Source organism: Gordionus sp. m RMFG-2023, chromosome 3 (assembly GCF_954871325.1).
Source record: "Gordionus sp. m RMFG-2023 chromosome 3, tfGorSpeb1-WG-v2, whole genome shotgun sequence".
Lineage (NCBI taxonomy): Eukaryota > Metazoa > Nematomorpha > Gordioida > Chordodea > Parachordodidae > Gordionus > Gordionus sp. m RMFG-2023.
The window spans coordinates 43219753-43236670 of NC_088777.1; the positions used below are offsets into that span (position 1 = coordinate 43219753).

Below are 16918 nucleotides of genomic sequence, written 5' to 3' on the forward strand. Positions count from 1 at the left end.
ATATATAAATTATATGTTAGATGATATAAATTAAAATTATTATTTAAAAAAATACAATAAACATATATACTATTTTTAAAAAATTTACCAAATTTTATTGATAAAGATTAATAATGCTATAAAAATAATAACTAAATTGGTGTGTTCCTAGGGATCAAATTAGTTTTTGAGATATATTTTCGTCAAATTCTTGAAAGGAATTTCAAAAGTAAGGCTTAAGGCTAATGCCGATAAGTAGCTGAGTCCTAAAAATCCAAAATACAACACGAGGTAATGGAAGTGGCACATATAAATCGGCGTTCTCAAGTTTTTGTAAACTAACTGCATTAAAGATGGGTGAATCATGTAAGTGCAATAAGCCAAATTACCCAGGGGCACCCAAAATGGGTGGCACAGAATATTTAATAGTAAATTCTTTTTACTTGTCGGAGCTTCTTTTGAGTCCGTTTCTTCACTCGGTGATTCTTTGAAATGCCTATAAGAACACATTATGATGGCTCCTATAATAAGAGACCATATCACGCGACCAGTGGCATTTATAATTGCGTGAATTAATGCAGGGCCTCTGGTAGGATCACTCTCTAAAAAAAACCGCATTTCTTTTATCAGGAACGTTACAGCTTTGATGGACAGAACAGTCGTTAGGGTTAGGCAGGCCCATTTGTGTTTATAAGTGAGCTCTTTGATTTTTCGACAAGTTATTACATTCGTATAGTCTCGAGGTTCCGTTGGAGTAGAAATATCATTTTTAGGCTTGATTATGGTTACGTCCTCATCTAAAAAAAAATTTTTTAAAGTAGTTCTTTTTTATGATTAATTATACATTTACAAATGTAAATAGTGTATTTTGATTTTGATAATCATAATTATTTATTAAATAATGATAAATTTAACAACTAAATTGACTTAATATCAGTGACCTGCAGAGGTATCAATTGCACAGCTCGGCCCTGATTTGTAAGAAAATATTTGTTAGGCCCGGCCCGGATTTTTTAATTTTCGGTCTGGCCCGTGTGTATAAAAATTTCCCAATGAAATGTTTTAAAATGATATAGGAATTATGAGGAGGAATGAATATTATATATTAATCAATTATACAACAATTTTTAATATATAATATTATTTTATTTCATCTATTTATTTTATATACGTATAATCGCGATTTAAAATTTTCAGCCCGGCCTGGATATTTAAAAAAAAATTTAGGCTCGGGAAGGGTTTCTTTTAAAAAAAATTAGGGTGCGACCCGTGTACCCGGGCTTTGGGTCGTGCTGGGCCTGCAGGTCTCTGTTTACCCTTCTAAACCAGAGATAAAATGAGAAATAATGTTTTACAACGATTTCGAAGGGCTAAAACAATTAATGATTTTTTTTTATTGAACTTTAAAAAAAATGCTTTTAATTTATATTTTTCAATATTAAACATTTCGAGCAGGGCTAGGTAGGACCTATAAATAAATTTTTAAAAATCGGGTAGGGCTTATGCCGATCCACAATATCATGGATCCGACATTCATACAAAAGTGATCCGATATTGATTTATTTGCTATCTCTCTCTTTGAACCTATGATAAAAAAAACTGATCTTTTCTTTGCAAAATTTTCTTTAACTAACCCTATAGAGGTAAAACAAGAAACACTTATAAATTTTCCGTTTCTCACGGCCAAAACGATTCTAGTGCATTTTGATTTTTTTCACCCAAAAAGTTAAGCATCTCATTTAAAATATAGGAAACGTTTATGATCTTTCTTTTAAATTAATTCCGTTTTTTTTTCTTCAAAACATTACAAAATTATTTAATAAAATAAAAAAAAAATATATAATCATAAAATAGCATAATATCGGCCATATCAAATTTTATCTAACATTGATAAATGCCGACCCCGATTCCATATTTATTATCGGTAAAGCATATCAATATAATTAGAATCAATGAGCGCTGCTATTTAAACAGGTATACCTGACGAAGAATAAATTATAGTTTTAAAAAGTTATATTTTATTTACTTGATGATAATTGATAAGCCAATATAAATCCCATTAAATACGGAGTTATCCTTATGTGAGGTTTAATGTAGAAGTCGTAGAAAAAGTTTAGTATTTGAGGATCATCTGGAAATATGCCTGGCCTTTTAAGATAAATTATTTTAAAAAAATTTAATTATTTGATTACAAATCATCAAATAAACTAAATAGATTAGTTATTAATATAATAGTCATTTAAAATATGAATGGAATAAATATTTTGTTTAATAACTGATCAAGAAAATTTTTTAAATCATGACCCCTAAAGGTAGAGGGCTGCAAAGTAATTTTTTCACAACCCGAGCCTGAGCACACATTTTTTAGTCCAACCCGACCCGAGCCCGAATAAAATTTTGCAATTTGAGTTTGAATATTATAATAGCCAAAAAAAATTTATGTGTATTTATTCATCGCCTTAAATAAAAGTTTATTTATCGGCCATAATCTATTCAAGATATATATTAAGTTGCATTTTATTTAATTTGTAAAGCCCGAGGGTCAGGTCGGGCTACGGACAGCCCGTGCAGTACTCTACCTAAAGGTCTAAAAATATTGTTGATGAATATAAAATTTAAGCAATTATTTTTAAAAAATTAAATAGAAAAGCAAATCAATATTACCAAATCATAAATTAACTGCTATTAATGACTTAAAAAATATTTAAAAAATTAATATCCTTCAGATCATTTACCTATAACGATTGAAATAGCTTATCAAGAATGTTGATACCACCGAAAGAACCAATAGCCCCCAAAGAAAAAGTTTTCCATTGATTCTGGATAATCTCCGAACTAAACCCATTATTATTGGGGCCACCAAATGAAACTGAATGTCGTTTGCCAAATACCAGGTCCAAACACCGCACATTTTCCTGCATCCCACGATATTGTTGACGAATAAAAGATTTGTCCACCACATTTTCCGGCAATTTTCATACGATTGAGTGTTGAGCAGGCTAAATGAAGGAGGCCCAGCTGTAAATGTACCTAAATGGGGTACCAGAAAAATTTCAAATACCAGAATGCTAACGTAGACAGGTACCAACCTCATATATCGACTAAAGCATAATTTGAGCATGTCTATAAGTTTACTTCTAATAGATTTTGATGAGGTGTTTTTATGATATTCAATTTTTGGCGCTGTTGATACTACATATAAATATCCAGATAAAAAGAAAAAGGTATCGACGGCGAAAAACCCTGAATACAAAAATATTATCGTAGGATCTTCCAGCATTCTTGGGCCCAATATTTCTCCGATGTTCATAGTAATGAAAGAAGAAAATAGGTAAGTATGAGCATATACCACGTGCAGCATGCTTAACCCGCGTATCCCATATATAACATCAGTATATTTTCGATTATTCGCGTTATGTGAGATGGTATTCGTGGGGATCATTGCAGTATTATTTTTTTCATTATGCGTTGGATTTCGCAGAATCCCACCGGGGTTTAATGGCTGCTTTTTGATACTCATAAAGTTTTTATTGGAGGAACCATTACTATGAATTTGAAGAAATGCTTCTTTATTACTGACGTCAGATATTTTGGCCCAGTTCTTGTCAAGTGAAAAAGCATCTAAAATTAATATCAAGTGACTATATAGAAAAATTTTTAATCTGCAAATTTTATCAGCGTTTGATATTTTTGGAGGATGCGTTATATTTATTATTCCCACATCTTTAAATTTCGCTATTAAAAGAATTAAGGCAAAAAGTGAAAAATAGATGACGCCAGTGAAAAGATCGTTTCTCTTTATTTTATGCAAGTGAGCTATTTTTGCTTTAACTCTTCCGCTCTCATTTATCAACACTGGAATGTTGTTTTGGAATTTGATAGGTCCTTGTTTGTTTAAGGCAACGGGAATGTTTAAATAGGAATGCCCTGTACACCACACTTGTTCCACGTTCAATTCCTTTAAACCCGTATGTTGTTCCATATTTATAGCGCCCCTTAATAACGACTTCCCGTAATGGTTTATCGTCGATTGTACTAACAATTGCACGTCGGCGGGTAGGCATGTTGATGGTAAGCATAGTCCCAAACGAAAGTATAAACTTGGTAAAGAATCCGAAATAGGAGCTTCGGTTTTTAAAGAATTTATGACACTTTCGGGATACAATCTCGTATCCGGAAAAATAAACCGACTTATGTCGATGGACGCGACGCAATACGATGTCGACATGGTAGAATATCCTAAGCTGGGCGATATCAGACTATGCAAAGGTAGTAGGCACCTATCGAAAGACCCTAACGAATTAAAGTTTCCTTCGTATATCGAATGGGAAGGATATTTTCCCGAGGAGTGAACCATATGTAGGGCCCAAATCTTACTATGTTGAATTCCATTTAGGTATAAATTAAGATCAGCACGGCATTCCTCACTTATATAATAAGTTAAATTTCTAGGATTCTTGTCGTTAAATTTAAAATCGTTCGTTATAGTAAATAAATTGTCAATCGCGATCGCCGGATTGATAATTTTGACCAGCAACTTTTCTAAATCTAAATTAACTTGTTGAGTTTCACTGTCGCATTTACAATACAATAATGCTAAATAGAGCTGGAATAGTTCCAATAAAATAAATTTATACATTTTAATGGTTTTATACAAATTATTATTTTATAATATTAAAATTTGAAAGAAAGAAAAAAAAATGACAATTAATACTTTTATGAATTAATAATTACATTTTTTTAAATATAATTAATAAAAAAAAAATTTTTATAGCAACAATTCCTTGTGTGCTATTTAGTTGTTCGATTAAGTTTTTACTTACACTATTAAAAGTTTGCAATTTGTTTATGAAAGAAAAATAGACGTCCTTATCATAATATTAAAATTTAATACTGTCTTTTGTTTGATATTTTTTTTAAACCATAATTATTTTTTAAAAAATATGGGATCGCGATTGGTAAACTTGTAAAATGAGATATTTTTTTAATGTAAATAAAAGTATCATAATAAAATAATAAATTAGTTTGGTAAATATATCACATATATATTTTAAATGCGGTTAGCTGAGAAGGTGATCGATATCAATAGAAAAAGTAAAGTAAAAAATTGTCCTTAAAGAGATTAAATTTCAATTTTTTTTTGAAATTTATTAAATCATTTTAAAACTTTTCATTTCAAAAGTCGAAGAATATTAGAATAATGTTATGAGCAGTTTTTTTTGTAAATAATCCCCCCCCCCTCTCCCACCCTCTTTGTATCTCTAATTTTTCTAAAACTAACTTGAAAACCCGGATATAAATAAATAATTAATTTTCTAAATCCTTGTTTTGACTTGATTCGTTTTTTTTCTTAGAAAAAAATGAAAGATATCATAAAAAGTTGAATAGAATAAGAGAGACCTTGGAACTGCGGACCGGATTTTGTAAAAAAAAAAATCTAATAACATTTGTAAATATTAACAAAAAAAATTTTGTCAGTGTGTTGTTAAAGTAGCACGCTATTTTTTTTCAGTAGCGGTAGCTTTAGTGAGCTACTTTTTTAAAAAAAATTAGCGATAGCGGTAGCTCGCCACTAATTTAGAAAGCGAATTAGCATTTATAATTCTAAAATGAAATCTTCTTATATTTTATTTAATTTTGAAATTTATATTTAAAAATCTGCGTTAAAGTTTTCAAAATAATTTAAAATGACGATAGAGACTTAATATTATAGATAATTTTAGTACAGATCATATCGACAAAGTAATTTCCCTAGAAAATGATGAGAATATTGAATTTCTTTTTCCTGAATTTGCAAATACTTTAATCTCGATAAAAATAATTAACACAGATTATAAATTTAATTGAGGTTTTATTATCAAGCAAGACTAGTAGCTTCAACGAGGAAACATTTAAAAGTAATATATCAAACAAATTTAATATCAATGTGTAGCCCATTCCTAAATCTTTAAAATAAAATTTGAATCAAAGCTGTATCTATAATAAATTTTGAGCTATATGAGTTTATGTGAAAGCTGATTTTCTGGCTCAGTCCAAGCATTGTCCATAAGATTTTATTCAAGAATTATATTATTATATAGATTTTATAGTTTACATGACATTTTTAATATATATATTTTTTTAAATTACGTATATATGTTTTACTTTTAACGTTCAATGTATTAAATATTTTTATTAATAAAGTATATATCGACTAAAAAAAAAAAAAATTAAAAATTACATTAAATAATTCATCATTCATTTTATCATTAGACGCATATATTTAATGATAATATTTTATAAATTATTTTAATGTTAAACATGCTTAATTAACCACTCAAATTTTATCAAAACATGCTAAAATATACATATTTCAATCCTTTCACATTTTAGCCAAAAGTGTGGTGACCTGGCTTGTTGGCAAACATGGCCATATACTTATCGCCTACATAATTTTTATTCTAACTATTACTATTATAATTTAGATTGACATCAGCCAGATTAAAAACGCCACCTACCATAAATTATACTACTATTGAAACTCCTTTAGATACATTTTTTAAATCTAAAAATACTCAAAAGAATTTTATGACGATTTTTCTTATATAAAAAGTATGTATATTAATAATACTACATTGCGCGCTAGAATTGAACGGTTATTTAATCATAGCTTATACTTTCTGATTGTCGGACTAGACTTGAGGAAGACAGTATGGAAATGTTATTATTATTGAGACACAATAAAAAAAAAAATTGTATATATATTTGAAATTTTAATATTTTTAATTTGTGGAAATAGAGATGCTTAGAAAATATTTTGTAAAAAATTATAAAGTAACGAAAAAGGTAGATAATAGCGCGCTACTTTTTGAAAATGTTAGCGGTAGCGATAGCGCGCTACTTTTAAAGTAGCTTTTAGCAACATTGTCTGACACTAAGTGAGATATTTAAAGTGTACATGTTGCATTGGGATATAGATTATGGGATTTCGGAATCTCTCAATTTTAGATTTAAAACATATTTATCAATAAAAGTTTATTCCAGCATGTGTAGAGTAGAAGAACGGGGTTAGTCGTTGGGCGTTTCAAACCATTTGCGCCCATTTTAAAATTTAAGCCATATAAAATTTTGAAGTTAAATTTGGAAAATTTTTGCAAAACAAGATTATAATTTATATTAAGCTTAAAAAAATATAATTTAACCTTTAAAGCAAAGTTTAAACCTCCTTTCATAGTTTGAGAAAGTTTTACGAACATTTGTGTGTCTATATATTATTTTGATCATGATTATTAAAGCTAGTGCTAATTGGGCTTGCGAAACCGAAAATGTATTATAAAATATTTCTTATTTTTTTTAAATTTATAGTATCTTTGGTTATTTTGTGGATTTCTTACAAATTTCATAAGATATTATAAAAAAATGCAAAAAGGGTTTCCAAATTACAAATTTTATTTTTAATAAATAAATTCATTATTGAAATTTTCGAAATCGAATTTGGACGCCTATTCAAGGTAATGAATAAATGCGAGAATCATTTATTTTTGTTTTGAAAAATTTTTTGACTTTGGACGCACCCCAAAGAATCAATTATTTTATATGTTTCTAAATGTATCTAAAATTATCAAAATTATACGTTAATTTTTATTATTTTGGTAGAATTATTATTTAACCGCTAAGATATTAAAATTGTTCTGTAAATATATCAATCTTAAGAAATGGCATTTTTATTTCCGTTATATGGCAGAAAATGTAATGGTTTTGGAAGCACCATATCCAAGGTGAGGGGGGGGGGGTGTAAAAATTCTTGGAGAAAATTAAAATTGACAAAAAAATAAATAAATGTGACAATGCTCACAAATTTAATAAAATATAGTTGTAAGTATTTAATATTTATCAATATATAGCAGTTCCCAAGATATAAAAAGACCGAAATTATAGATGATTTTTTTTAATTAAAAATTGATTTGTCTAGCCCCGGTCTCCCCAACACGCTCTGTAAATTTTAGACATGCACTGTAATACATCACACACATTTTAAATTAGAAATCATCTCTAGTAAATGATTTAAAAAGAGACCTTATGAATTCCTTATCCAAATACGATATATATAATTTCCTATGAATTATGGGTTAAATATATAAAATCCCGAGTTAAAGCAACAAATTTTAGAACAGGGGATTCAAACTATTATTTTTGCCGAGGGGTGTATATCATAATTATCTAAAGAAGTATTAAATTTAAAACCTCCGCTTCAATCAATTTCAAAATTAATGGAATTGGATTCATAGGTCCCTTGACGCCTGTCTTCTCTATATATAGTAATTATAATAGTAAATAAAAATTATATACAATGATATTTTTTTTTAAAGTAACATACTGTAATGTCTAAGATTTTATTATAAAGTGATTAGTTAGTCATATTTCAGAAAAGTATTTTTTAAGAAATAATTGAATATTCTAAATATTTATGTATAATGATAAACTAAAAGACATTGAACAAAACGCCGGACAGAAATACTCTAATTTTTACAAAAATATTTATCTGTCAATTTCAATTTTTCTGCAATTTGGCATTTTCGTCCTCCGATATTTAATTTATTTCAATATCGATTTTAGTGACATTTATTTATTTTTTTCCATATATATTTAATATATTATCATAGTAGTGTTACAATAATATTAATTGTTAATTTTTTTTCAAATAATGCCTTTTTACAATTTTTATACTCCTTTGATTATTAGTTACTTGCTTTTTTTTAAACATATTTTTTTAAATTTAACTCGAGTCGTGCATGTGTTTGTTTTGTTGTGAGTTTACATATAAATTTGATTGTCCTTTTTTTAAAAAAAAAAAGTATGAAATGAATCCTTTGACTTTGTATTAATTAAAATTTATAATGAAAATAAACAATTCATCAATCTGGATGATTATAATATATAATAAAAAAAAATATTGTTTTTATTTTTAGTTTATCAAAGATTAGCTGCCAATGCAGGGTAAAAGAAACCCCCATTTTTCTCAAAAAAAAAGAAGATATATATATATATATAGAATAATACCACATTACAATTGGCCAAACTACCCCTTCTACCATATATTTTATTTTAAATTTCTAAAAATCTACTACCACACATTTTTAAAAAGACAGAAAAAAATGGCTAATTTGTTAGTGAAAAAAAATATCAAATTTTACTTCGATTTTTATTTAATAATGTTGATCTTGATCTTTATATTTATAGATCAATAATTACATCTAAACTTCCTTAAAGATATTCTCTAAAGACAATCATTTATATGTGTGAAGCGGTATTAATAATGTCTAAAAATTAGAAATGACTTATACTCTCATTTTTTAAATTTAATATTTAAATTAGACAGGTACAAACAATCGTTGCCAAAAATACGTATTTCCTGATGACAACATTTCCCCCCATGTATAATATACCTATTCGAGATCTGCAAAGTTAGGACCGGCCCGTACCCGGCCTGAGTCCGGCCCAAACTGGCTTCGGGCCGGGCTCAGGCCTATTTCTATTTAAAATAATCGGGTTCGGGCCGGGTCGGGTCGGACCTTGTAAATTTTATTAAATATATCTAATATATCAATTTTATTAAATATATCTAAATTTATCAATTTTATATTGAAAATTTTTGATTTAATTTATTGAAACTAAAGGCCATATAACATATGTCTTTTATTTTAAGTAATTATAAAAATTAATTTCTATATTTGAATAAATTCGGGACAGGTCGGTCCGGTAAATTTTTTTAAAATAAATTTTGGGTTCGGGCCGGCAAAACTTTTTTAAAAAAATTTCGGGCCGGGCCGGGCTTGAAAAATTAAGCCCGATGCAGATCACTAATACCTATACCTCAAACGAATTTTTCGATTAGTATTTTACAAATACAAATAACAAAAAATTATTCGATTATAAAATTCGAATCGAATACGAATAAGGAAAATAATTATCTGTCAAGTAATTCTCTATTATTTGATCAAATTATTCGAAAAAGTTTGTAAATATTAAATTATTCGTAAAATTTTACTTAATTTAACATGTTCCATGTGGAATTTTTATACATTTTTTCCCTCATTTTAAAATTTTAACAATTTTTTTTTTCATATTTGAAGGATTAATTTAATTTTCAAATCAAATATTCGACGATTAAAACCAAATAATTATTATTTGTACAAATACGAATAAGAAACTAAGAATAAAACCAAATAATTATTATTTGTACAAATACGAATAACTATTCGTATTTACAGCAAGAAAACATCAAACAAATATTATTTTATATTTATACCCAATTAATTATCATTTTTTTGGCCAAGGCAAGGAATTTTCGAAGAATAATAAAAAAATTTGATAATAAATTAAATGATTTTTGATAATTAGAAAAAAAAATTCTTTACAAGGTAGGAAATATCGTAGCAACTAGCCATTTTCCCGCTTCTTTTTTATATGCATTTATTTCAAAAAAATATATAAATATTATCATAATTTTTAAATGATAAAAAAAAATGTGCCTAATCCTTTTTTATATTTTTTAGCTTTTTTTCCGCAAATTTAAATAAAGGCATGTACTTAAACTCTAATCTAATAGTGCTTACTAATTCAATCTTTTTTGTTTTGAATTTTATTTCAAATCTTTTAAATGGTAACGTTCAAATTGGTCAAAACTTGTCAATTTTAAATAATTCATAAACTATTCCTTTTTAAAATCCTATAAATTAGATCACTTCAAAGGCTCTATTAATAATTTAAATATTTTCACATTGGAAAATAGACCATCATATGATGATTTTTAATCTCTATAAATAAATAATCTATATGAATGATATTCAATAGAATTAGGATAAAATATAAAAAATTAATTAAATATCTAAAACATTTTTTCAAATTAATAAAATGCCATATTTTTACATTTTTATATTAATTATTTTTATGAAAATGGTGTACTACAGTGTTATGATGATTTAATGTATCATATTGACGATTTAATTTAAACATATGCATATACAATTTCTATGATTGAATGAAAGCCCCATTTATTGTTATTTTCACTTACAAGATGAATAATCCTTTAAATTATATCAAATAGTTCAAGAAAAACCATTAAAAACTGATTAATATAAAATTTCATACAAAGACGCTCCCTTTTGGGAAAATATTTATACACTTTTCTAAACATTTTATCGATTTTGAAAATGAAGATCCGGACCAATTTTTTTTATAAATATAAAAGAAGAGTTTGGTAATGTCTACTAAATATTTTTAAAAAATTGAAGGTGGTATTATTTCCAAAAAATTGTTTTTAGTCCTTGCATATTAAATAAAATGATCAGTAGAATCTTTGTACGTAATTTTGATATTAAATTTGTTAATTACAATTATGTAGTAGTCTTTAAGATATGCTTAATTGAATGAAGGCAGATAATGGTAAAAATACGTCATTTTTGCCACTTTGAAACCTAATATCTCCAAAAATATAAATGTTACGAGGCTAAAATTTTGGCTATAACTACAATAACCTTTCTTTGCTTACCAAATTTTTAAAATACGAAGGGGGTCGCCTAATCGTCATAAAATGACCAATGACTATGTCATTGGGAATGACCCAAGTTTAATGTGGAATATTCGTCCAGCTCAACGAGTTTAAGAGACCTCAAAATACCGGTTTCATATACCGAAAAATTATCATATAATAGGCCACTCCTTTTGAATCTTACAAACTTGAAAGAAAAATTGATAAAATATGGTCCTTTAATTTCGCAAGAAATAATCAAATTGGCGATTTTTGTTAGGTATTATACAAGAAAAAAAAGAATAGATTGATTACATTAATTATATTTATTATTTTAATAATTTTATGGAACTCAATGTAGCTTTGTGTTTTGCATTATAATTTATAATTACGAAAAAATTTGAAAAAATGCGAACGTTGGTTATAGATCACATAATGAGAGCAAGTCTAGCCCATTTTTAAATAAATAAAAATAAATGAGGATCTTATAAATCTAATTATTAAAAAAAATTGAAGATACTAAATTCCATATATTTTTATAGTAAAATACAAAATTTCATAAATAGCAAGTAGAGCTATATAGATTTAAAAACCTTATGCAAAATAAATTAAAAAATGTCAATTATGCTGGTTCGCTAATTTTTCGAAAAAGGTCTGAACTAGAATCTATGTAGAGAGTCTAAATAATTTCAAATATAAATCACTATTGCTTACACGATAATGCATTCACGATATTACATTCGCGATAATGCATTAACTGTAATACATTCGCTGGAATGCATTCGCGATAATACATTTGCGATAAAGCATTCGCTATAATGTATTCATGATGCATTCGATGTAATATATGCGCGTTATTATTTTCGCGGTAATGTATTTGCGATAATGTCTTCGCTTTAATGCATTTGTTACACTGCATTCGCATCGCGATGATACATTCACAATTACATTCGCTATAATGCATTCGTGATATTGTTTTCGCTTTATTACATTCGCGGTAATTCGCTATAATATCTTCTCTTGGTAACTAACAATCAGGGAAATGCATTCGCTATAATATCTCTTCGTGGTAATTAACATTCGCGGTAATGAATTTTTTATAAAGCATTTTGCAAAAAATGTTTCTCGGTATTGACGTGATACGATTGATTATCCTACACACCCAGTTTCTCCTACTTGTTCAATTTAAACAATAAATTTCTTGATTTTTTACAAAACAATAAAATCTAATATATTATCTAGGACAGGAGAGTTATTTTACTTAAAGTAGATATTATCAATGACATATAATATTATAAGACTGATGATTCTTTCATTCATATTCTAATAATACCCAATATAGTTTCCCCATATTAATAATTTATATTCAAATTTTGTGAAAACTTTTTAAAAGAAAAGCAACTGGTTGGAATTAGTTACATTAACAATACTACAAACCTATTTACATAACATAAGAGTATCGTGGAATGAGATATTATAATTGGTATGGTTAATTGTGAATGGAAATTTAATGACTAATATTTTTTTTTTAAATTTTAGAATTGGAAATATTATTTTGGAGGTTAATTCAAGGGGCCAAAAAAATCGGAGATTTAGGGGTCAAGTATTATTAAATTTAACTACTAAATAACCATAAAAAAATTTCAAGTATAATTAATTATAAATACTTTTTAGAAACTCATAACATATTTTGAAGAAACTTAAGTATAATAATGATAGATACCATGTAAGAAATATTGAGTTTCAGATAATCTGAAATCTTATAATTGACATAATATCAAGCTGTTAATTTTATAAACATCATAACTAACTAGTCATATTTTCAGTTTTTTTGTAAATACTATTTAAAATAAAAAGAGAAAAAATGTTAATTTTTTCACTATTTGGGTCACAAATTCAATATTTAAATAAATGTGGATTTACATTATTTTATAATCCAATTTATAATAAAAAATAAGGCGCGAAATTGTAATAAATTCAAAATACCTTTTAAAATATTTCAAATAAAAGTTATCGCGTTACTATTCAATCCAGTAAAATGATCATATAAAATAATATATTTAAAATAGCCTTAAAATAGCGAAAATTCTAATTCTTTATTTGATTTACTTACATTTACTGTAGGGAATAGTCCATTAAACTCTAGTAGAGAGGTTCCAATATTCCGGCATACACTATTAATTTAAGTTCAATCATGTTGGCGAAGATAAAAAGAAACTCTCCTTACTGGAAAAGCCATCGGAAAAATCATCCAAAATAATTCTCAAGTGGATTAGCCTAATATCGAAAGGAATTTTTGGAGGCGATATCTGGGGAATTTAAGTAAAGAAGGGAGAGTTATTAGCAATCTTGCATTTGAATCGGAGTGAGCAAAAAAAGAAATGATAAAAAAATTAGATTTAAAAAATGATTAAAATATCAAATCAATATTCCGATTGATAAAGGATGTAAGAAAAATATTGATAATGATCTTAGTAAGAAAAATGAAAGTAATCTAAAGCTCTATATGTGTAGTAGAATCATCTGAAAAACATTTAGGAAAATAACAACTGTCAAGTTTCGGCTATCTGGTGCAAGTTGATGCTACAAATGCAAATAATGGAATCTTAAGATTAAAAAGTTCTTAATTATTTATTTAATCATATCAGGCTTGTTAACCGATCTTTTTAAAACGATCGAATCCCGTTCACGATCTTTTCAAAAAAAAGAGGATCGAAATCCAGGATCGACCTTTTTTCTATTTAAATTTCTGAAGGAAATTTCTGACCGATGCAAAATTAACTAATAAATGTTATAAATTTATTTTAATTGAATAATAATATAATATAACCGATGCAAAATTAACTAATATAAAAATAAATTAAATATGGTAGAAATTTATTGTAATTGAATAATAAATATAACAATTATAATATATTTATTTATAATTAAAATTAGCTTTTAATAATAAAATTTTTTCTAAATTATCATCATTTAAACATCCGCGTCTTTCATTTAGAACATGTTTAGCTTTACTAAACCCACAGGTTGATGGCAGAGGTGTATTATATTCAATAAATATTTTTTTAAAATTAATATAAATATTAAAAATATTCATGGAATCATCATTTGAATAAAAATTATTTTTAACGGAACAAGCATTTTGTACAGTATTTTTCCCCAAAAAAGTATCAATGTCATCCATACATTCATATGAGGTACGCATATGGTTGTTCCTGCATATTTTCCAAATGGGCAATTAATCTTTCTTTTACCATCATATTTTGTGGCAGATTAATATAAGGCCAATTAAGTTTAAATTTAGGGTGAATCATGGCTGCCAAAATGTTACTGTCTTCATACAGTGAAGGAAATCTATATTATGAAATGATAATTAATTTATTATTAAATAAGTGTTCAATTTATTCATATAAATCAAATCAAGTATCTGCAAAACTTAACCCTTTTAAATTTTACAGTCAAGTCTGGCACATCATCTGTATGGTATTTATTTATATTTGGGTCATATCATAAATATTGATTAAATGTAAACTTAATACTTAATATACAAAGAAATTAACATTGTAATTTATTTACAAAGAATATTAATCAAAATATTAGCTTAAAATTCAAATAATCTAATAAGTTCTTAATGTCTTCAAAGGCCCATTAATATTTTACTAGATATCAGAGTTATAGAACTGGCCGTTAAAAATATTTTACTAAATTTGCCAGATCTTTGCAATTTTTTAATATTGCAGATATCTGATAATATAAAATAATTGCATAAAAAAATATTACCTTTTATCAATACCTCTAAGAACACTATCTACAAGGGGCTGACAATACCGCAGGCAGCTAAATTTCGTTCATATTTTGTTTATTAACTAAAGCAAAACATTTTGCAAAAGTGGATCTAGATATTCGTTTATAATTGAGATCACTATCTGCCATCTCCGCATCTGTTCAATAATGTTAAGATTATGGCAACAACAACGTTGATGTTTTGGTAGGCTGATAGTAGGAATAATTGGGTCATCAACGGATAGATAACATGTCATCCAAATTTATCAATTCCTTATCCTCACTACTATCTTCTTCATTTTCTCCAAAAACTCTAGAAAAAATAAATTTATTTAAATATTTTTTGCTAAATATAAATATTACTTAAATGCCTTGACAAAGTTGGTTCCATTGTCAGTCACCTTCTTCACCACCTTATTATGAATTTTATAGAACTTGTGGATACCCATGATTTCGTTGGCCAAAACATCATATGTTTGCCTCCCAATTATCCTCCTCAGTGCCAAAGCGGCTGACCTTCTCTTGAGGGTTAACGGATCCAGCCAATGTGTAGTAAGTCCAATAAAAGCCCTAATAAAATAAACATTATAAAATTCATATAAATATAATATACCTTCGATGACCACTCCAACAATCAGCAGTGGTGCATACATAAGAAACTTTAGACAAATCTCTTATAAGATTTGTCGTCATATAAGAGAAGGAAGTAGATATCCTATTGCCCAGTGTTTGGCGACAAATAATTTTTGTCGCAGGAGAAAAAGTTTTAATCATATTTTCAAATGAAGGATCATCAACCAGAGACAGTGGTTGGAAGGTGTCAATAATAAAATCCATGATAACCTTGTCTGCTGTTTTTTGCGATACAGCTGGAATGTTTAGATTGTTAAAATTTAATTTAGATTGTCTGGATTTGCAACCAGAACCACTTTGGTTTTGCAGTGATATATTTTTTTGGGTAGAGAATTCGTTGAGGTGTTTGGTAATCTCATTTTTAAATTCACTGTGCTTTTTCTTTATAAAAGAAAAAAATAGTATGTATCAAAGTTGGATGAAAATAACTTCTCCTGAATCAAATTTCATTTTTAAAATTTTATATGGAAATTTAAAGTTAAAAAAAACAATGTACAGGCTGAATGTAAAACCTATATAAACAAAAAAATGATAAAGGGTTCAACACAAATTTTGTTAAACATATTAAAGTATATTATTTAATTTATATATGGTTAAAAAAGGTTCATATAGGTTATTTTAAATTTTAAATTTACAATTTTGTCTTTGTCTATCTATCATTATTAAAAGTTGCCCAAGATGATATGGGCTAAGGATTTTGATAAAATATTTTCCTATATATGAATATAATTAGCCTTTTTGGCATTTAAGAACTATGGATTAAGGGTTCGACAAATTTTGTTAAACATATTAAAGTATGTTTTATTAGTGGTTAAAAGGGGGTAGGTTATCTTAAAAATTTAAGTTTACAATATTGTCTATCATTATTAAAAGTTGCCCAAGATGATATGGGCCAAAGATTTTGATAAAGTATTTTCCTATTATGAATATAATGAGGCTTTTTGGCATTTAAGAACTTATGGATTGAGTCAAATGATACAAAAAATACTTTCAATTCAAAATATATTATTAAAA

At 27.0% G+C, this 16918-nt stretch overlaps 1 protein-coding gene across 3 annotated transcripts; it reads right to left on the reverse strand.

Moving 5' to 3' along the window:
- Positions 1-119: 119 nt before the first annotated feature.
- On the reverse strand, positions 120-4643 carry LOC135927598 (uncharacterized). Of its 3 annotated transcripts, XM_065463693.1 has the most exons (4): positions 2715-4643; positions 2006-2127; positions 423-776; positions 124-245 (listed from the first exon to the last, which is right to left on the reverse strand). In XM_065463693.1, the coding sequence occupies exons 1-4, from the start codon at positions 4616-4618 to the stop codon at positions 160-162; spliced, it is 2466 nt and encodes an 821-aa protein (XP_065319765.1). In that variant the 5' UTR covers positions 4619-4643; the 3' UTR covers positions 124-159. The 3 variants fall into 3 exon arrangements, with proteins under 3 accessions (XP_065319764.1, XP_065319765.1, XP_065319766.1); XM_065463692.1 differs by having other exon boundaries at positions 120-776; XM_065463694.1 differs by lacking the exons at positions 124-245; positions 423-776 and adding an exon at positions 1854-1959.
- Positions 4644-16918: the final 12275 nt, after the last annotated feature.